The sequence below is a fragment of the Peromyscus leucopus genome, chromosome 11, assembly GCF_004664715.2.
Source record: "Peromyscus leucopus breed LL Stock chromosome 11, UCI_PerLeu_2.1, whole genome shotgun sequence".
In the NCBI taxonomy this organism is placed as follows: Eukaryota; Metazoa; Chordata; class Mammalia; order Rodentia; family Cricetidae; genus Peromyscus; species Peromyscus leucopus.
Window position 1 is genome coordinate 40655127 of NC_051072.1, and position 22099 is coordinate 40677225.

At 41.4% G+C, this 22099-nt stretch overlaps 1 protein-coding gene across 1 annotated transcript in view; it reads left to right on the plus strand.

The window, feature by feature from the left end:
• The window catches only part of Ndufaf2 (NADH:ubiquinone oxidoreductase complex assembly factor 2), a 111697-nt gene that overhangs the window by 55151 nt on the left and 34447 nt on the right, over positions 1-22099 (plus strand). The window contains exon 2 of the mRNA XM_028884249.2: positions 11298-11387. Within this exon, the coding sequence (XP_028740082.1) occupies positions 11298-11387 (90 nt within the window). The remainder of the gene's footprint in view (positions 1-11297; positions 11388-22099) is intronic.

The window sequence follows — 22099 nt, forward strand, 5'->3', positions numbered from 1 at the left end:
GTGGTCTTTCTTACGTCAGAATAGATTTCCATTCACTAATGATAAATACTGCTTGGTGTTTAGCTACATTAAATAGGTTAATGAAGGGTAGTAGTAATTTCATGGATTGATAAATGTAATTTTTAAGAAATTAAGATTAATGTACCAATAAATGTACTCTATTTTCATTAAACCATTTGTATTTAAAAACTATAGTCTACCTGTGAACTAGGAGCAGTAACCAGAAGTGCAGCCCTGGATTCTTTCATGGCCTGGATAAATAACCAAATCCTTGATTTCTATGAAAAATTTTGAGTCTAGAAATCAACTTCTAAAAAATTGTTTTGAGTCTAGAAATAACATAATATCTATATTTACTACATTTTAACCCAAAGCAAAGTCTGGGCTAAGCTTTACAAGTGTTGTAATTTTAAAATTCTCTACATTCTAGTAATTGCTACTCTTTTTTTGGTTTGTTTGTTTGTTTTTGTTTTTGAGACAGAGTTTCTCTGTGTAGCCCTGGCTGTCCTAGAACTCCCTTTGGAGACCAGGCTGGCCTCAAACTCGCAGAGATTCACCTGCCTCTGCCTCCCTAGTGCTGGAATTAAAGGCATGTGCCACCACCACCCAGCGCTACTCTTTTTTTTTTTTAAGTTGAAAATAGTTTTTTTTTCATACAATATATTCTGATACAGTTTCCCTCCTCCAACTTTTCCCAGGTCCTCCCTATTTCCCCAAATACCCAACTCCATGCCCTTCTCTCTGTCTTTAGAAAACAGGCAAACAAAACAAACCAGAATAGAAAGAAATAAAGAAAAGCACAAAAAACACACGCACAGACATAAGAACCTGTACAAAGACAAAATCAGAAACCATAATATACAGGCAAAGAGTCATAAGACAAAAAAAAAAATGCCCAAACAAAACAAATGAGACAAAACATCTCCAAAAACACCACTGAGTTCGTTCTGTGATGGCCTCTGCTGCTGGGCCCGGGTCTACCGTTAAGTGCAGCTACCACCCCCACCAGACTCTGCTGGAGAAAACTCAGTTCTCCTTTGCAAACGGCTGTAGATTGGAGATAGCTTCTTGGTTAAGGGTGGGAGCTCTGGAAAATGTGTCCACATCTTTGTCTTAGCACCGGGTCCCTGTCTGGCTTGAACCTGCGCAGGTCACGTGTATGCTGCCCCTGTCTCCAAGTTCACTTGTGGGCCAGTCTCGGTGTGCCTGGAAGACAGTGTTTCCTCGGCGACCTTCATCCCCTCTGGCTCTCTCCCTGGTTCCCTGACCCCTGAGGGGAGAGGTTTGATGGAGACGCCCCTTTTAGGACTGAGTGTTTCAAAGTCTCTCACTCTGCACATTTTGTCCAGTTGTGGGTTCCTCTGTGTTGTTGAATCCCATCGACTGCAAAAGGAAGTTTAAATTAATTAAATTTAATTAATTCCCATTTCTCTTTTTACTTCTTTAAGCTTCACAGTACTGTAATTTTATATCTCTCCAAATCTAGTAATATTTGCTACCGTTTCCATTAATTCCTGCCATTCCTCATTTTATTGCTCTGTTAGCCATCCCAAGTGTTCCAGTTAGATATTCAGTGTGATAATCAAATACTTAATTATGCTCACTTGTACTTCACTGTGAGTATTTGCTGAATTTTGAGATGGGGTAGGAGATTGGTATTTGCTTCCTTTTGCTAACAAGCTTTGGTCTAGAACAAAACTTTTCCTTCACAGTCACACATTTCCTCTTATTTTAAGTCTTTTTGCTGGGCATAGTGGCACACTGTTTGTTTGTTTGTTTGTTTTTGAAACTATAGTTTAATCACAACATTTCCCCTTTATCTTTCCTCCAAACCATCCCATATGCCCCTCCTCACTCTCATTTGTCATAAATGGATAGGTTAAACCATGTTACAGCAGGCATTCAGAACAGCCAAGCTCTGTGGTACAATTTCTTTCTTTCTTTTTTCTTTTTTTTTTTTCTCCCTGAAATGACCTGAGGTTCCTTTTGAGGGACCTCTAACTATGGGAGACCTGATACAGTTTTACCTAACACACTGACCTCATAGGTGGTCTTAAGAATTCAGAAAGCATAGCTGCAAGGCCTCTTTAATTGCTTTTTAAATGTCTTACCTGCTGAGACCTGCTGAGATAGTCTCCCAAGCTCACATAAATATGTGTACCATATGTCAAATTATAGAATCATCAAATTTCCAAGCAGGAATGCTTCATGTAATCACTATAGGAAAATAATAGTTTATGATAGTTGTTAGTAAATGTTAGTTTTCAGCTGGATATTTGTAATGATTCCACATACAAAATTTGTAAATACTGATTTTAAAACCTTAAACAGAACATGCTTATGCTTAGAAACAAGAGAAAGGCTTCCATTAAAATGTCTGCTATCTTTCTATACTGGATGTGTCTTGGTATTAAGTTAATCGCTCAGCCTCTTTCATCTGTAAGAAGTTATTTTAAAGAGGAGATGCAATATATGAAAGACAGTTCTGCATTGCCTAGTGCATGGCTGTCACCTAATAAATAGATGCTGTAACTTTAGTCAAAACTACTGTAAGTCATATGTAAAATGGTTTTCAGTCTAAGAGTTCCTATTTTGGTTCTTATAATTATAATATATAATTTCATCATTTATAATGTTTCAGAATGTATCAAAATTTAGAGGTTCAAATCTAATATCTGTAGTTGAGGTTCTTGACTTTCCAGTAGGCTTGACTTTCATACATTATGCATTGATATTTCTAAGCCTCCTTTTATATGCAGAATTGAATCTTTTATAGTTAAAATTATCAGCTGGCTGCACTGCTTGCTGCCCCTGTGATAAAAGGCCAAAAGTCAGTGAGACTTGAGAGATCTTATCCTGGCTGTCCTGTCTACTTCATAACCATTTCTCCAAGCCGGGAGCTCCTATCGGACATCAAAAGCTTGGCGCTTGCTTACTGACAAGGGACAGCCACCTCAGCTATGTCAACCTCGCTCAGCCCAACCTCCCTTTGCAACCAACCCTACCTCGGCTGCGGCTACCACTCAGCTCTCCTGCTCTTGGCTGCTTGGGGAGGAGTGGGTTAAAAGTAGACAGGTGAAACCCTCCCATGCTCTATCTCTATCATATTGTCCATCTTTCTCCCGCTGCCCCATAACCCTTCATACACATCCTCCAGCCAGGGTCTCACACCATAATCCAGGATAGCTGGAACTTACTGTGTAGCCAGAAAGAGAAATGTGTGGGTTAGGTTTTTTGTTCAGTTTGATACAAACTGGAGTCATCTGCAATAAGTCAACCTCAATTGAGAAAATGCCTCCCATTGACCTATAAGTAGGTCTGTGGAACATGTTCTTGATTGATGATTGATATGAGAGGACCCAGCCTACTCTGGGTGGTTCTACCCTGGGCAGGTTCTCCTGGGTTGTATCAGAAAGTAGACTGAGCAAGCCATGGGAGCAAGCCAGTAAAAAGCGTTCCCCCATGGTCTCTGCTTCAGTGCCTGTCTCCAGGTACCTGCCTTGAGTTCCTGCCCTGACTTCCCTCAGTGATGGACGATAAGCTTCAAGATGAAATAAACCACTTCCTCCCAAAGCACTTTTGGTCATGGTCTTCATCACAGAAATATCTCTGGAGTTCTGAAGCTCTGATTAAGGATTACAGACAACTCCAGTGTCTGCCCTGGCCTGTGAGGGTGGAGAAAGAAAGGAGTGGTGGTCCAGGAAAAGATGCAGGAGTCTGCCTTCATTCCTTAGGACCACTGGTGCCTCTTGCCACAGGGATCTATCTGTCAGTAGTCTTGTTCACTTACAGGGTAACTAAGGCTGTATGAGGCAGGATGTATTGTAACATTCAGCATGGATTCATTGTAGAGAACAAGGGTTTCATTGTGGCGGATGGATATGTATGTGTGATACACTTCAAGTGCAATCACTCCTTGTAGTACTCTAGTACTCTCTGCCCTCCTACAGGTCCTTTTCCTCTTTCCAGATGTTCATCTTTACTACTTTAAAATCTAGATTCTGCAAATGAATGAAAGTGTGTGTGTGTGTGTGTGTGTGTGTGTGTGTGTGTGTGTGTGTGTGTGTGTTTAGTAAGCACAAGCAAGGGCGTCTCCCTTCAACTCCTGGCTCTTGGCCATTCAGTTCTCTCTGGTGGCAAACCAGGGTATGTTTCTGAAGTATTCTTCCGAGGTAACTTTTAGCTGTACAAGCAAACATGTAGGAGGATTTGGGGATGGAGGGATGACACAAATGATAGCGGGTGGATCAGACTCTGAGCACATTGCTTTTTTCTCCTGTAGTAGCCTACCTCGGAACTTCTTACACACGAGCAGAAAAAGACCTGTCACCATTTTGTTATCCAACCTCGCACCTTTTTACTTTCTTAAATTCTTTCACATCAGTTTTATTATATTTTAATAGACCTAGAATAGTACAGAGAATGGGTGCAGCATAATCTTTCCTTCGTTTTTATCAAGGAATATATATGGAGTTCCTAGCCTTTTGCCATTATAAACAGTGTTGCAATGAATAACTTTGTCATATCTTTTCAAGTAAGTGAGACTATATAGATAAAATTTCCAGAATTTGCTGGTCAGGTTGAACCTGCATTTGCAATTTTGACAACTATTTCTAAACTGTTGCCTATAAAAGTCGCTGAGTTTGGCTCCCACAGTGGGCACTAAATTGCCGTTTTTTGCTCAGGCACTTGGCATTTCATCCTCTCTGCCTTTGTCCTTCTTTTCTCGGGATTATCTGTTCATGTCCTTGGGATATTTTTCTGTTTACTGTTGGGCTTTTCTTAATGACCCTTAGGAGCTCTTTTATATATTTAAGAATGACTGTATTAATAATACATATGCATGTGAGTATTCATTACAGCATTAGCTGCAGTTGCAAAGTACTGGAAATGACTTAAATGGCCAAGCCTCATAACTCTCCTGAATACACAGGGGAGTATTCTGGGAGTTACATGTGTAATATACCACCATACTGAATTGTAATGCTTATATGAAAACACGGCTTTTAAATTAAGCCATCTGTATTAGACTTGTATACATTTTCCTTGTCATTATTCCCCAAACACAGCACAACTGTATGTAAGTCTGGATGGGTAGGAGTGGTGGGAAACCCTGGCTTCTGGCTTTGGATGGCCATTGAACTCATGAACCCATAGCAGCTAGGGTTGCCTGCCTAAGACATGCATAAGATTGTGCCCTTCAACATTGCATCACAAATGGTGAGGGACCCATGCATCCCCACCCTAGCTGAGGAGCTACTGTCAATTAATTGTTGCTAGTGGTGAAGGTACTAGCAAGCTGCCCATGAGTCAGTAAATAATCCCAACCATTCCCATGCCAGCAATCGTAATTAAACTCAGCAGGGCACGCATGCACCACACAAAAGACCTGATGGGGTGATGGGGAGTGTGATAAAGATACATTGTATACATACACAGATTGTTAAAAAATAAATTTTAAATTTTTTTAAAGATCATTTCCGGTCAGAATCAATGGAGCTGAAACGGTAGCTCAATGGTAGAGCACTTTGCCTAGCAAATGCAAGACCAGGAACTCCTTTAGGAAAATATCCTGAGACTAACAGTAAAGTCTATGTCCTGAAAATAGTGCATGCAATCATAGAAAACACCAGATCTTTCCAAACAGAATATTCTGGCTACTGTTTTATGGATCTTTATCCAACAATAAAGGATCTCGGCACTTTCAACCTCTGTCAATGGGTGTGGCTTGTCATTTCAGACAGACAGACACACACACACACACACACACACACACACACACACACACACACACACACCATGGAGGGTGTGCCTGATAATTTCAAGGAATTTATGAAAACACTTTACTATCTCTGGTATTCCTTTCTCTTTTGAGTCATAAAATAAAAAAGATGAATGGCAGGCTGTAGGGTAGGGGACATAGAGCATTGTTTTGCTATGGTAGATTTTTGTCTCACAGAAGAGAGAATTTCTTTGGTGACCAATCTGCTAAATGTATTATTGCACTTTATCTCTTCTTCCTCAGGTCTTGAAGTTGCGCCTCAATTTGCAAAACTAAATTTTAATAGCATACGTGATACATGTTCTTTAATTGACATAAAATTTCCTCTAGTATTATTTTAACTTACTTTATCGGTGTTCTGTGTTTTAAATATGTTTTCAACTACATCAGTTTCACCTCCTTTTCCTTCCTCCAGCACTCCCAGGTACCTTCCCTTGATGCCGTCCCATGTCTCTCCACTTGATGCCGTCCCATGTCTCTCCACTATCAGATTGATAGCTTGTCTTTTATTATTGCCTCATACATGTGTATGTGTGCACATGTATGTACGTATGTGTGTGCACAACTATATATAAACAGAACCTGCTGAGTCCATTTTTGTTGTTTGTGTGGATATGGTTTCAAGGATGACCACTCTGCACTGAACAACCAATAAGGAGCTCCGCCCTGGGAGAGGCTACTTCTCCTCCTCCCAGTAGTCACTGGTTGCCTGAGGTTTTTTGTCTATAGGTGCAACTCCATGAAATTTCTCCACTTCTACATACACATGTCCATGGATATTGCCGCTGTTCCAGTCTTGTTGATGCATCCATTTCTAGGAGCGATCATCTCACAGCAGACTTTCTGGTTGGGGTAGTTTGAATAAGAAGGCTCCTGTGTTCTAATACCTGGTCCCCAGTTGGTTGACCTGTTTGGAAAGGATTAGGAGATGTGGCCTTGTTGGAAGAGGTGTTTGCCTCCGTCATGGTGTTTTGTCACAGCAATTGAAAAGTAACTAAGACACGGGTGTTCTGGCTTGTACAGCCTTTACCTCTCTTTCAGCACAGCCGTAGGTGCCAGAGCTGTGATGTAGATGTACCCTTTAGAGCTGGGCTCCCCGTGAAATGCTGACCTCTGTGTTGGATCCTGGTGTGTTTGCATTTGCTGTAAGGAGAGGCTTCTTTGAGGGATGGTAACTACATGTAACCAGGAAAGGTGGCTTGCGCACAAAGAGCGTTCACAAGTCATGGGTCTGGAACTCAGCTTGTGGGTTTGATTGCTAATTCTTAAAGCAGCAAGTTTTATTTTTATCTTCACATTTAAAATACAACAGAGGGGGAAATGTTAGCATACTTATAACAGGAGCTTCCTTTTCATCAAAATGTCAAAACATACTCAGACTGGATAGAGAGTTTTTTTATGGTAGGGAGAATGACATCAGAATTTTCACATTTTCTGCACCAGGAAACTCCTTCATGAATATGCCCTTATCAGCACATGTGTGTGTATATATATCTGTCTGGTATGTGTATATACATAGTCTATTAGGTGTTAGCAATAGGCTATTTCAGGTGATGGGATTTTATATGGTTTTTATTTTCCAACAATTGCCTGTATTCTGCAGCGAATGTTTGATTACTATCTTAACTGACATAAAGGATGTTTTTTCCATTCTTACAATCTGCTGGTAAAGGGCAGTGGGTTTTCATTTTTAACTGTTTTAGAGATAGCCGTTACCTTGCTTTTAGCTTAGCCCTTGCAGTTTACTAGCTGAGACATGCAGGTCTACAGATGAACAGTTAGAGATGCATTAAAGTTCACCAGAAGGGCTCCCTTCCCTCCTGGAGCCTGTTTGCTGGTGTTTTACCTCAAATCAATGAATTACGTTCTTGTAGGCCCCAATGTCTCTATTTATAAACTAAAGTTATGGTGCTTCATGGAGCTGTAACGTGTGAGAGGAAAGTGTGAAAGGCCTGCGTGTGAGAGCTGAGGCCTTGAGATTGCTGGAGGAAAATATAAGAAAAGCACTTCAGGGTGGAGGCATGACAAGGACTTTCTGAGAAGACATTGCACGGTGACGAGCCCAAGAATTGGCATATGGGATTAAATGAAATTAAACACTTTATCATAGCAAAGAAATCAACCACCAGAGTGAGGGGACAGCTTGCAGATGGGGAAATAAATAAATGCCAACTAGGTCTCAATAGGGGACTAATATCTAGAATATATACAGAACTGAAAAGATTAATAATCCCCTAAATACAGATCATCCAATCAATAAGTAGATTTATGAACTGAATTGATAGTTCTCCAAAGAGGAACTACAAGAACCACTAAGTATTTGAAAAGGTGTGTAATATCCTTAACTGACGGGGAAATGAAATTCAAACTCTTCATCTTCCATCTCACCCAAGTCAGAATGGCTGTCATCAAGAAAACACATGAGAGAAACACTGGCAAGATGTGGGGAAAAGGAAACCTTACACACCGCTAATGGGAGAGTGGTGTGGCCAAGTGGACTCAGGTCAAAGAACTGAAATAGTAGCATTACGTGAGGGCCTAGCATCCTGGGTCTAGACCTGAAGTCAGCACACCACAGAAACACTCGCACATTTGTGCATACTGCCTCACTATTAACAATAGCCAAGAAGTGGAAGCAGCCTCGTTATCCATCCCTAGATGAACTGACAAAGAAAGTGTGGTACATGTACACCAGGGCAGCTTGTTGAGCTATAAAGGCAGATGAAACCACATTTACAGGAAAAGGAACACAACTAGAGATTGTGTTAAGCAAAATAAGACACTCAGACAAATACCACATTCTCTTTTGTGCATGCGTGTGTGCGTGCGTGCCTGTGCGTGCATGTGTGTGTAATAAAAGTGGAAAAGGAACCCTGAGAGGGAGGAAGAGGTCCTTAGAAAGGGGAATTGGGTGGGAGCAGAGGCAGGTAGACTATGTATCATGAAAGCACAAATGGAGACCCAACTGGGGGAAACGGGACCAGCCAGAGGGAGGCAGGAAGAAAAGGAGAGTTGTGAAGGAGATGAGTTAGAACAAAAGGCTGGATGTGCCCCAGCTGGTAGAGAGGAGGCAGAAGCAGGAGGATCACAAGTTCAAGGTTATCCTTGGCTGCATAGTGAGTTTGAGGGCAGCCTGGGATACATGATGCTCTGCCTCAGAATCCAGAACAAGGCCAGTGAGATGGGTCAGCTGGTAAAGGCACTTGCCGATACCTAGGATCCACATGGTGAAAGACGCATGATGACATATGTGTGTATGTATGTGTATGAAAATGCTGTAATGCAACCCAGCGCTTCTGGCATGTGGTAAACATGCCATAAATACTAGTTTGTATTCTCTTTTAAATCTGGTCATATTGGGACTCTGCCCTTTTTAGACTTATCATAAGATAATTGTACATAACACGGTGTTATGAAGTGAAGAGTAAATCCAATGCCAGCAAGACAGTGATGTTAAATCACACATTGCCTGTCCACAGACACTCCAGCCTGGTTATGTTGGCTCTTGTGCCCTTCATATGTTACTGACCTGTCTCGACAGACCAGTGAGTTCTGCAGTATGGTTACCTAAGTAGGTTCTAGATGACTCTTTGGACTATTTTAATGTATTTATGAACTAAAAATACAACAAGCATATGGATGGGGATCTTTTAGGAATAAGTAAAAGTGACTCCTAAAGAAAAGTCAACTTAATCAAGAATGTCAATAAGAATATTATAAAGTATGGCAAAATATGGCAAAAAAGATATTGAAGGGCAGGATTGGGACTTAAAAGAGGGACAGGAACAAACAAAATTGACGCTAGGTTTTGGACTTGGTGCTCTGAGGTCTCATCTCTGTGTCCTGGATCCCCGTAACCTTTCTGGCTTCCAGCCTAGTCAGAAAAACCTGACAAGCTCCAGGTTCAGGGACAGACTTTGCCTTAAAGAAATAAGGTACCCAACATCCTCGTCTGGCCTCTGCTCTCACATGCAAGCACACACACATGCACATACACGCCCCCCCAACACACACTGCATTTACATAGAGACAAATAAATCAAGTAAAAACAAGGATGCTCATTAACCACTCTCCCTGTCTTTTCATCCATATGCAAGTAGCTGTGACCTGTATTTTCAAATTATTTGAAGACCTTAGATGAAGTTTATAGACAAAAAATAGGAACAAAAGGCTAATTTTTGTGTCACAGATATACGTATCTACAGCAAATATTCTTTAGTGCTGCTCCTGGGAGCTGCAGACCTTTCTTCCTCCTGTGCCAAACTTAACTGAGGTACACTTAAAAGCTTATAAGGCACACGTGTTCTGTTTTGTATTTTAAATGATTGTTTTCCTTTATTTAGTTGTTGTTACTAAAAGGACATGCTTATGTCTTAGGTATAGATAATGACTATATGTATTCTGATTCTCAAACATTTTAGTAAGTGGTGTTCAAGCATAGTTTATAGTAACCCATTGCATTTGTATGCATCTTGGGGTCTTTGGAAGTGCCTTAGTAGGTAAGATGCCTGCCACATAAGCCATGAGGACCTGAGTTTGGCTCCCCAGCATCGAGTGAAAACCCAGTTGTGGTAGCACACATCTATCTGCAATCCCAGTTCTGAGAAGACAGATCCACGGAATCCCTGGTCAGCCAGCCTTGCCCAATAAATAAGCTCAGACAAAATGAGAGACAAATAAACAGACGAACAGAAGGTGGTGGGGAGTGGTAGAGAAAGAAAACCGATAATGGATTATGGCCCCCCCAAACGTGCTACCTTGATCATGGCCTATGATCTTCCTGGTTCCATGCATTTACTCAGGACCTCCCTGTGTTCATCAGGGAAATTTGCCTGTAGCTTTCCTCCATATTTTTCTTTACTTTCTGTTTTCCTACATCTGTCCCGCCACCTGTTCACTTCAGCTGTGGACATAGGTAAGGACAAGAGACTTCAGAGCAAAGCATTCCAAACCTGAAGTTTCCCCTGGCCTGCCTTATCTGAGTCTCACCAGTCTTTTTCTCTTGACCTTACATTCCCGTGAGGTCGTGAACCAGATGGGTCACAGAATCCAAATCCACAGAATCCAGCCCAGTGTGCTGTGGGAACAGAGTGCAGCCCTGTGTGCGATGGGAAGAGAGAGGCAGCGATGTCTTGTGGTCTCTTACATAAGGGTTGTGGATTAACTCCCTCGGGCGGTCACAGCAGCTGTTGACTCCTGTAATATATACACTGTGAGTTTTAGGAGTCGGACACTTCATTAGTATCTTTATTAGTTATTAGTTTCCTGCAGGACTAATTGGTTGTTCTCTTTAAATAGAATCTAGATTTGTTCTATAAAAATTAATTTCGCATACAATGCTAGAAAGTATTGCAGCTGTTTAGGAACTGCCTTCTGCACCGTCTAACTGTAAGCCAAATTTATTCTTTTTCCTGATAATTTAATGATTTTGGATATAAAGTAAAAATCCCAAGCGAAGATAGAACATGTCATGGTTTAGTGTAGGCTCATGTCAAATGTTCATTTGATCTTACAGGACAGACTATTCGAGAGAAAAGAATTATAGAAGCAGCAAACAGAAAAGAGCTAGACTATGAAGCAGGAGACATCCCAACAGAGTGGGAAGGTAAGTGTTCCCCTCCAGTAGGAGGTTCAGTGATCTATCAAATTAGTTAGAGGACCTAGAATTACTTCTCCATGGAAACACTTCACAACTTTGTTTCTGGAACGTTGCATTTATTTGAGATTTGTGAAGGTAGCAGAATTTTAGTAAGGGAGTGCTTGTATGGCACCGAGCTGTGCAGCTCCATCAGGACTGGGGTGAGGGTGAGGCAGGCAGACCAAGCTCCTGCATGTCACAGTCAAGGGCTATCTATGCTCATGCCTTGCGCTTGCACCTGCACAGCCCCAGACTAGCGTTCTTTTCCAGCAATCACTAACTCCTCAAGTTGGGAAAGTAACGTATTCTGGGTCTTCATTTTCTCCTTTATAACCTGTGGAGAACACTTACATTAGGTGATATTTTGGAGTATTTATCTAACTCACAAGGACCCTGCTAACTGACTTCATCTTAAATGAAGGATAGGTAACTGACCCCTATCTGAAGACAGAAGTTGAAATGGAAAGCTACATATAGTAGCTCTTGCCTGTGATTCCAGCAGGGGAATTGCCTGAACCTCGAGGCCAGCTTGGGCTATAGTAAATTTCAGGCTAGTCTGAGCTATAGTATGAGACCCTGTCTCAAAAACAACCTTTTTTTCTATAAAAGATCATGAGGACCTGAGATGCCACATAAAAAGCTGAGTGCAGCTACATGTGCACCTGTAACTCCTGCACCTGCAGCACTGCACTGCAACTGTAACTCCTGCACCTGTAACTCCTGCACCTGCAACTCCTGCACCTGCAGCACCTGCACCTGTAACTCCTGCACTGTAACTCCTGCACCTATAACTCCTGCACTGTAACTCCTGCACCTGAAACTCCTGCACCTGTAACTCCTGCACCTGTAACTCCTGCACCTGAAACTCCTGCACCTGTAACTCCTGCACCTGCTAACTCCTGCACCTGCAACTCCTGCACCTGACACCTGCACTCTGCACCTGCTAACTCCTGCACCTGCAACTCCTGCACCTGTAACTCCTGCACCTGTAACTCCTGCACCTGCAACTCCTGCACCTGTAACTCCTGCACCTGTAACTCCTGCACCTGTAACTCCTGCACCTGTAACTCCTGCACCTGCAACTCCTGCACCTGCAACTCCTGCCCCCCTGCACCTGTAACTCCTGCCCCTGCAACTCCTGCACCTGTAATTCCTGCCCATGCAACTCCTGCACCTGCAGCACCTGCAGTGCTGTCTGGAGTGGAGACAAGAGGCTCACTGGAGTCTGCTGCCTGGTAGGTAGCTCCAGACTCAGTGAGGAACTCTGTCTGTCTAAGAGAATAAAGCAGAGAGTAATAGAATACCCAGTGTCCTCCTCTGGCCTGTGTAAGTACACACATGCTGGTATGCATGTGTGTGCGCGTGTGTGCGCGCGCGAGTGTCTGTGCGCGCGTGTGTGTGCTCGCGCGCGTGTCTGTACACAGACACACACAAACACTAAACATAAAAGACTTGACTGAAATACCAATATCTATCTTCTACTTTGCTTAACACTTGCCAAGTAGTATATATATATATATACCTGTGGTAGACTCTTCCCCTATAGTCATTGTCTTGTTTGATCATAACAACAGTCCTGTAATTCAGACACTATATTTATTCATGTTTAATCTATAGAGCATCTAAGGTCCGGTAAGTTTGGTCAGTTGCTGGGATTATGCAACTTGGTACATATAGAGCCCTTGCTTCTTGGTGGTCATAACATGATAGCTTCCGTGTGGTAGCCATAAGCATTATGTTCCACTTATGGTAGCATGTGCCTGTAAATACCATTTCATGATACCCATTTCTGCTCACTGACTATTAGAACAGTAGGACTGTGAGAAAAAGAGCTACCTATGGGTAGATAACAGAGCTTGAAATGCAGTCTCTAGGTTGGCAACTTCTAGAAGGAACAATTGAGCTTTATTTTCCCAGATTGTCTACATTTGCAAATCTCGGGTAATACTTGTGCCTTCTTTATGAGCCTGTTTTGTCATTTTCCCAATAATAGTATAGAATTAAAATGTTTCTAGAAATAAATTAAGTTATAAATAAACAAATAGGTAATGGCTAATTTTTCAGCTTTTGAGACTTTCCGAGAATTGGAATGAAGTTTTAATGCTTTTTATGACTCTGTCCTGATTTGGTAATTTAGCATACTATCCCCATGGGGCATATTCTTAAAAATTATGAATCAGCCAAATACTGAAACACAAACACTTTTACAGTGGCACACATCAATTAAGGATAAAAAATAAGCACTTTGTGCCATGAAAATATTCACAAATATACACAACCCTATGCACAGGGAAGTGGGGGAGCTGTTGGAGTCATTGATACCAACACCAAATGAGCCTGTTTTCAACCCAGATGAATAAGAGCTGACGTTTTTAATTGTTAATATTAGAGTACTGATACCTAGCAGTTGCCTGCTGTCATACGGTAAGGATTAAATAGTGTGGCTTTCATTCATTTATGTAGGAAGCTATTGACTTCCTAGAGCAGACGTTCAGGAGTGGAAGAGAGACAAACCAGTTAAGCACTAAACTACATACTATGTTAGTGACCATAGCAAATAAAATGGGCAAGGACAAATGGGGTTCTTGGGAAGCTTTGCAGTTTTAATTAGTATTCAGAAGGACCTTTCTGAGAAGGTAGCTTATTTTGCCTAAAGAATGAAGAAAGATCTGTCTCTGCTGTAACCAGAGAGGGCCATAAGTAAGGCAAGTACAAAGGCCCTGAGACAAAGACTTGCTCTGGTGAGTAAGGAATATCAAGGAAGCCAATTTGACTGGAATAGAGGTTAGAGAAAGCCATGGGAGATAAGTTTAGAGTGTGAAGAGAATGCCCGATGTGGTGGGCAGCATTGTGGGCTATTGTAAGGACCCCAGCCTTTTCTCTCAGTGAATTGGAAGCCACTGAGAAGTTTGAGGAGTAGCCACATGCTGAGTTATAGTTCAAAGGATCAATCTGGCTAATGAATTAGAAGAACTGAGGGCGATGTCATCAAAACATGGAGACAGAATGTTTTCTAATACTAAATAAGGCAAAGAGTAATTGTGACTTGGACCAGATTAACAGTAGGAGTGGAAGGAAATAGATGCGTTCTGGAACAATGTAAAAGTAGAGCTAATGGGATTGTTGACACATTGGACACAAAGAATGTGAGTTATGATTCTAAGCCTTCTGGTCTCCCCAGGAGAACACGCAGTGGCTTTTAACTGTAACGGGGAACAACAGATTAGCAGGGAAGTGAAGCCAGTTTTGGAAATAGGAAGTTTGAGGTGCCCATTCACCATCGATTAGAAATGGTAAATTGCGAGTCAAGAATTCAGTGGAGCCAGGCAGTGGCTCCTTTAATCCCAGCACTCACTCAGGAGGCAAAGGCAGGCAGATCTCTGAAACCCAGGAGAACCAAGACTACACAGAGAAACACTGTCTTAGGGAAAAAGAAAAAAGAAAAATTCAGTGGAAATGTCTGGGTTGAAAATAAAAATGTGGAATTTCAGCGAATAAATGCTGCCTAAGTCTGTGAGGCCAGATGAAAACAGAGGCAGTGAGTCTAAGCAGGAAGTATATGAAAGACTGAAGCTGTGCCCCTCAGGTTTAGAACAATGGAGACAAGAGAATTGACAGGAAAATTATGAGAAAAACTTAAAGTGTCACGTTCTGGAAGCAAGTCATCAGGAGGGAAGATGTGATGAGCGGTGTCACGTATTAACCGGCTGCATTAAGATCAGACAGGCCTGTGCTAACCCTACAAAAACACTTCAGTACGCAGATGGCGCCTGAGAGAAAAAAGAGAGACTTTGAGGAGATAAGTAGAGATGGTGTTTCGAGGAGGTTATCTGTAAAGAAAGTTAAGCCGTGAGACCCTACCTACCTAGAGAGGAAGGCCGGGTGAAGAAAGGGTTTATGTTGACTGTCTTGGAAGCAGGAAATGAGAGGATTTTTCAGTAGTGATGATGACGATCCACTCCCCAAAGAGAGCATGAAAGCCCTTGAGAAGGGAAGGTATGCGAGCGCTGGTCCATGGCAGGAAGAGCACAGAAATTCCATCAGTAGGAATGTGGGACAGCCAGGGTGGGTGGATGGGACAGTGAGAACTTAGGTCAACTCCTGATTCCTCCTGCTGAGTCAAGGGTGCTTAAAACCTCCCCAAAGCTGACAGCTACCACAAGTTTTGAACTCCAGCCATGCCTTCTAAGTCTGTGACGTTTGTTTTCCTGTTGTCGGTCCAGGGATTGAACCCAGTGCTTTGGACAAGCAAGGCAAGGACAGCACTGTGTATTCAATTCTTTTATTCTACTGTATAGTGTTGTATTTAACCGCTTCAGTGCCTTGGCTAACACCTACTTTTCCTTCAGTTTTGGGATAGATGTTGATTCTCTTTGGAACCTTTCCTGATGCTACTCTCAGTCAGTCCCTAGTACCAGATGAAACATTTCTGTTGTTTTCACTGACTTCCTGCCTCCACATATACTTAGCACACTCCAGCAAATCTCCTGTTTGTTTTTCTACCTCTTTCTCCTGGACTTGAAGATTCCTTAGGCTGGAGTCCCGACTTGGCCATCACTGTATTTCAGAGCCTACCTTAACACTTTACATATAGTAAGATGGCTTCTATGATTATTTTCTTTGTATTGGTGTTTTAAGTGGTACATTGCAGACATTATGTACATTCAGACTGTTGTTGAAGCTTCAACACTGTTCATTTACAGGATGTTTTTCATCATTCCAAACTGAAACTCCCTCCTTAAAAATTAACCACCATCCTACCATTTGTTGTTATGAATTGGACTGTTCTAGACATAGCATATACGAAGAATCAGATTGTAATTGTCCTTTTGTATTTGGCTTATTTATTTCACTTAGCAGAGCGTGCTCATGGTTGTCTATGTCATAGCACACATCAGAATTCCGTTCCCTTCTCAGGGTGAACTGGATTCCATTGTACACAGTCACAGTTTATGCATCATCACACTGGGTCCGATGCTTCCATCTTCTAGTTATTGTGCACAATGGTGTTATGAATATACATTGACAAACATCTTTAGTTTGAAACCTAACTGTAAGTAGTTCAAATAAATTTAGTCTAGAAAGACCACGTGGAAGACAAAGCTTGTCAAAATGATAGAAAAGACAATTATGATGAACAATTTGACCTAATTGGCATTTAGAGAACACTCTACCGAGCAATTAAAGAATAGACACTTTTCTCTCACTTTGGATCACACGTTCTTTCTAAAAATGTAGCCACTACTGGTTTTTTTTTTTAAGCCCAGTTTATCCTGTTTATCAATCCTGATACAAAACAATCAAGAGTATGTGATACTGCAGACCAGAATCCCACATCCACACAGACACAGAAATCACTGACCCTGCAATCTATCAACAGAGAGCCAGATGTAGTACTGTATGCCTATAATCCCAGCCCCTTGGGAGGCTGCCTTGTTAGTCTAGTCAGGAAGATTGTGACTCTGGCCCTCTGGACTCCTAAATGAGACCTGTTCCAAATAAAAATAAAAAGGGGGCTGGGGAATAAGGCCAGTTGGTGGCATGTGCAAGCCTCTGCGTTTAATCCCCCAAATACTACCCACCCACCCCCAAGGATTAGCTCGTGATGACTGTGGAGTTAGTCTAGTGTGATGGGTTGTTTTACCATTAGAAAGCCAAGGCTGGGAGGATGGCTCAGCATCTAAGTCCTTGTTCTGCAAGGATGAAGACCTGAGCGTGGGTCCCCAGCACCCAGACGCCATGGTGCATGCCTATAACCCGGTGCTGGAAAGCACAGGCCAGGGCTCACTGGCCAGCCAGTCTGACCAGTCAGTGAGATACCCCATCTTAAGAAATGAGGTGGAGAAGGGCCGGTGAGATGGTTCAGTGGATAAAAGGCTCTTGCCACCAAGTCTGACAGCCTGAGTTCAGTCTCCTGAACTCACATGGTAGAAAGAGAGAACCAACTCATGCGAGCTGTTTTCTGACCGCCACAGACGCGTGCGCCTCCCAGTGCACACGCACACACACACACACACACACACACACGCGTGTGTGTGTGTGTGTGTGTGTGTGTGCGTGTGTTTAATGTAGAAGGTGATAGAGGATGGCATCTGATGTCAACATCACGTGTCCGGAGGCATGTAAATACCTCCCCCAACACACCTAACTTTTAAAAACTTGATACATTGGTTTTGACTTGATTTATGTCAACATGCAGTAAACCTAGAATTCCTAAAAGTCTTTTTGAACAAGAATAAGATTGGGAGATTAAACAGTGTAAACCTGTTTTATCGAGACAGTTTATAGCTGAGAAATGTTAGAATTTAAGAATGGGCAAAAAGTGAATTCATGTTTCACCATTGTAAATTCCCTCAACCTTTCGTAGGTTGCTGGCTGGAATATAAAATAATAGTAAAACAGCTTTGGAAAATAGTCTATCAGTTCTTTATAAATGTAAACATACACCCACCCCACGGCTTAGAAATTCTGCTAGGTATTTCCCCAGAGACATAAAGACATTCGTCTGTCTACCTAAATACTTGTCCCAAATTCTGAGTAGAAGCCTCAGTTAGCCAGTTTGTAAGTGACCAAACAAATTGTCCTATCTCCATGCAATGGAAGTAAGGCACAGCAATACCAGAATGAACTGGTGAGCGTGCTCTGTTGCTGGGGCTGTGTGTAAGTACATCAAACGTTAGCTACTCCAAGCAGCATATGCTTGTTACCCTAGAATTTCTGAGTCAGGAGCCCAGGCATAGCCTAGCTGGGTTCTCTCGTGAGGATCTTGTCAGACCACGATGCAGGTCTGACAGTCCCACCTGGGGACTCAGTGGCAGCATCAGTTCCTTGCAGTTTTAGGACTAAGCTTCAAGTTTTTGCTGCATATTTGAGAAGCCACCCTGAATCCTAAAAGTCACCAGGTAATTCTCGTATATCTGTAAGATATACTTAAAGTTCATTTACCAGAAAATGTAATATGAAACAAGACTCATTTCACAATATGTCTTTTGAAGAATTTTTCAAACTTGAAAAAAGTGTACCTTTATTTATTTTTATAAAGTGCCAGCTCTCAGAACTGGTGAAGATCTCTTTTTTTCTTTCTTTCTTTTTTAGGTATGAGACTTTATGAGTATCTTCCTTAAATGAAACAAACATCTCTTCAAAATTTATATGTTTTGGATGCAAACTGTTAACTTCTTTATCCTCTGATTTTGTTCACATACTAACTTGATGGTAGGATATATAATTTACCATAGATGGACGGAGGTGTTTCTAGAAGGATCCTAATGCCTGTAGAGATTTGAAGAAAGTACACCTCATGAAGTATTCTTCTTTCTGCTTCTTTTAGTCTCTCTACATGATTAATGGGAGCCTTAATTGCATGCTCACCTTTATACTCGGTATAGTTTGTATGTGCCGATGGGAATATTAAGGTTCATGCATAGTAATGAGAATGCAAATGAGCACTGATGAAAGACTACTAGGATCTCAGGGCTTTAACTGCCCAGTCCTTTTGCTGAATTCTCTTTGAACAATGGTAACATAAAGAGGACCAATACAGAATTCACCTTACACATATTTTGCCAATAGTAAGAACATTTTATGATTCATAATTGGATAGAGGTTCTGTTTAGATTGTTCTGAGATTTAAAAGTCATGCTTCAGTATTATTGCTTTTTCCATTCCCTCCTCTGCTGCCTTTTGCTGGCTCTCACCAGGACATGTCTGTGCGACCTGTGGTAGCTGAGGAAGTGGGTCTGATTGTCAGAATGAATGATCACATGGACCGTGTCCAGCTGTGGTCTTTACTGGATACTTAACAAACAGCAGTGCCATCAGCCATCATCTGAAGATGTTTCGGGTATCTGGTTTTTGAAGAACCATAAATGTACAAGCTTATTGCAGCAGTTAACATTTATATATCCATTTAAAGCAAACAGAGTTAAATGGTCATCTAAATGAAGCCTAGGGAAGCCCTCAGCCCTTCTTTAGAGAAAAGTGTGCCGTGCCAGTGACTAGGTGGCACTCGGCATCTTCAACTCATAAAACCAGAAAACACATGTTTCAATACAATATTATTTGCAGACACTGAAAATATAATTTTCATGTCATAAATGTTCTTTCAGTTTTTTTAAACTAACATTTAAAGATGCAAAGCAAGCAATAGTTTTCCCCAATGTCTTCACCTTTATTAAAACCTTTTAAAATGAGGAGTAGGTGTGCAGCTTGTGGTAGAGTGCTTGCCTGCCATACACAAGGCCCTGGGTTCAATCCCCAAGTACTGAAAAAGACAGAAGATTTTTTTTTTTTAATGCTTTGGGTTCATTAAAACATCTTTTTTCAATCTTGGGAGAAATCTGAAAATGCTGGCCTGTGGATTTGCCAGTAAAACAGTCATTTTGTGGTTTTCTCCTGATGATAATGTGCATTATGCCAGTGTACCTTTTCATCACAGTCTCATGCCCACTGGTATGGATTTACAGACTCTAGAATATACAGTATCATTAGTAAAATATATAATAGCTAATCATGAAGGTCTTTTAGGCGTTATGGTAGTGGTTTACATTAGATATATACTTGTTGCTGAATGGATTGTACTAAATGACAGCCCTGGGGTTGGCACAAATTTTCTTTAAAGGACCAGATGGTATTTTGGATTTTGTGGGTCATTTGGGCTATTACAGTTGCCCAATTCTGCCACTGTAGCCATAGATACAAATCAGCACGGCTATGTTTTGATAAAATTTTATTTATAGACACTGAAAATTTAAGTTACTTATAATTTTCATATGTCATGAAATATGCATCTTTTGACATTTAAGAAAAAGCCACATAAAGATGTAAAAACAAGCACTAGACTGGATTTAGCTTGAGTCTCAGATTTACTGAACACTGTCCTGGTGGGTGGTTGTTCTGAACTAAGCTTCTAATATGAATTAAAGCTGAAGAGTTATCTGAAACTTTTGAGAGGTATGGGACTTACACTGAATGATTTTAAATCAAACCTGTCTCCTGGGGGGGGGGGGAATTGACAAATATAAATAGCTTATTTGGCCATAAAGAAGCAGCTGAAAATGTTGTAAATCACTTCTTTTCCTTGACGGCATAGAGGAATTTTTGATGTTCCTAAGCCATTTTTTCTAATGAGCAAGAAGAACTATTGCAATGAATATATGTATGAACTGAACATGTGTATTCAGTAAGTATTAAGAACCTACTTTCTCAAGGCATTTGCATGATATAAAGATAAATTTACCATTGGTGCGCCCTGACCTTGACAGCCTATAGTCATAAAATCTATGCAAGTTTTGGTTCAGATGGACCGAATAGAAGCTAAAGATAGTAAAAAGAGAGTGCAGAAAAGAATCAGAAGTAGAAAAGCTCAGAAATGGAGTAGAGAGTACTGAACATGGAACCTGCTGGAGATGCACATCTGGGGTCAGTGCAGGAGAGCGCAGCAAAGGGGAAGTATTCCAGCCCACAGCTGAATGTCCATCTCCTTACCCACGACTGCAGAACTAGACTTTGCAGAAAGGTCGGTCCTGATGTTATCATGTGGATGATAAGAGGCATTTGGCAAAGCTAACTTGAAAAGCGGTGTCTGCTCAACTGATAGAGCTCTGCCTTCACAGCCACTTCACCATTTTAATACCCAGCCTGCTTCTCATGAATTGTATAGCCAGAAGCACGTTGCTCAGTCTGTGTGAGCCTCAGTTCCCGGGTGTATAGAGTGGGGTCGATGATTTGTCCCTTCTGACATGGGTAGGCCTGCAGCTAGCCCTCCTCCTGCTCTGGTGTCCTTTGACTGCTGCTGAAGGTTGACAGACTGCTTAGGAAAGCATGGTTGGTTTCAGAGCCAAAGACAGGAGCAGATCTGATTTGAATCCCACCATTACTACTTAACCTTCAAACCTGGAGAATTATCTAATTTCCTATAAAATAAGGATACTTCATGGTTTTATAGAGAAGGCTGAATCAACTAAACTAGAAAACGGTTTTACTTTTCTAAAGCAGTGGTTCTCAACATATGGGTTGCAACTCCTTTGGGGCCATTTTGGCCCTTTCACAAGGATCTCCTAAGATAGACAGAAAACACAGATAATTACATTATAATTCATAACGGTAGCAAAAATACAGTTATGAAGTAGCAACGAAAATAATTTTATGGTTGGGGGGGCGGTCACCACAACCTGAGGAGCTGTTAAAGGGTCGCAGCATTAGGAAGGTTGAGAAGCACTGGTATAGAGACTACATTACCCACAGTGAGGTTTTCAGAATCTCCTGTAAACCCTCATAGGACAAGCAGATGTTATTGGATTTTTGCCTTTTAAAATCACTTATAAAAATGCATAAGGCTGGGTGTGGTGCTGCATACCTTTAATCTTATCCTTGTGAGGCAGAGGCAGGAGGATCTCTGTGAGTTCAAGACCAGACAAAGCTACATAGTGACATCCTTCCTCAAACAAAACAAAACAGAAAAACAAACATAGGTGTATTGAATAAAATTGAATAATAAGAATACATTTATATTTTCATATGCTAAATAGTGAGCAGACTATACATGTAAATATAAAAATCATATGGCTTTCATAAACAACCATTCACTGCAGATACCATTTTAATTTCCATTTTACAGAAGAAAAATCTGATGCTTTGAAAATGAAATGAGTTACCCTGGGTACCATAGCTCGGAAGTG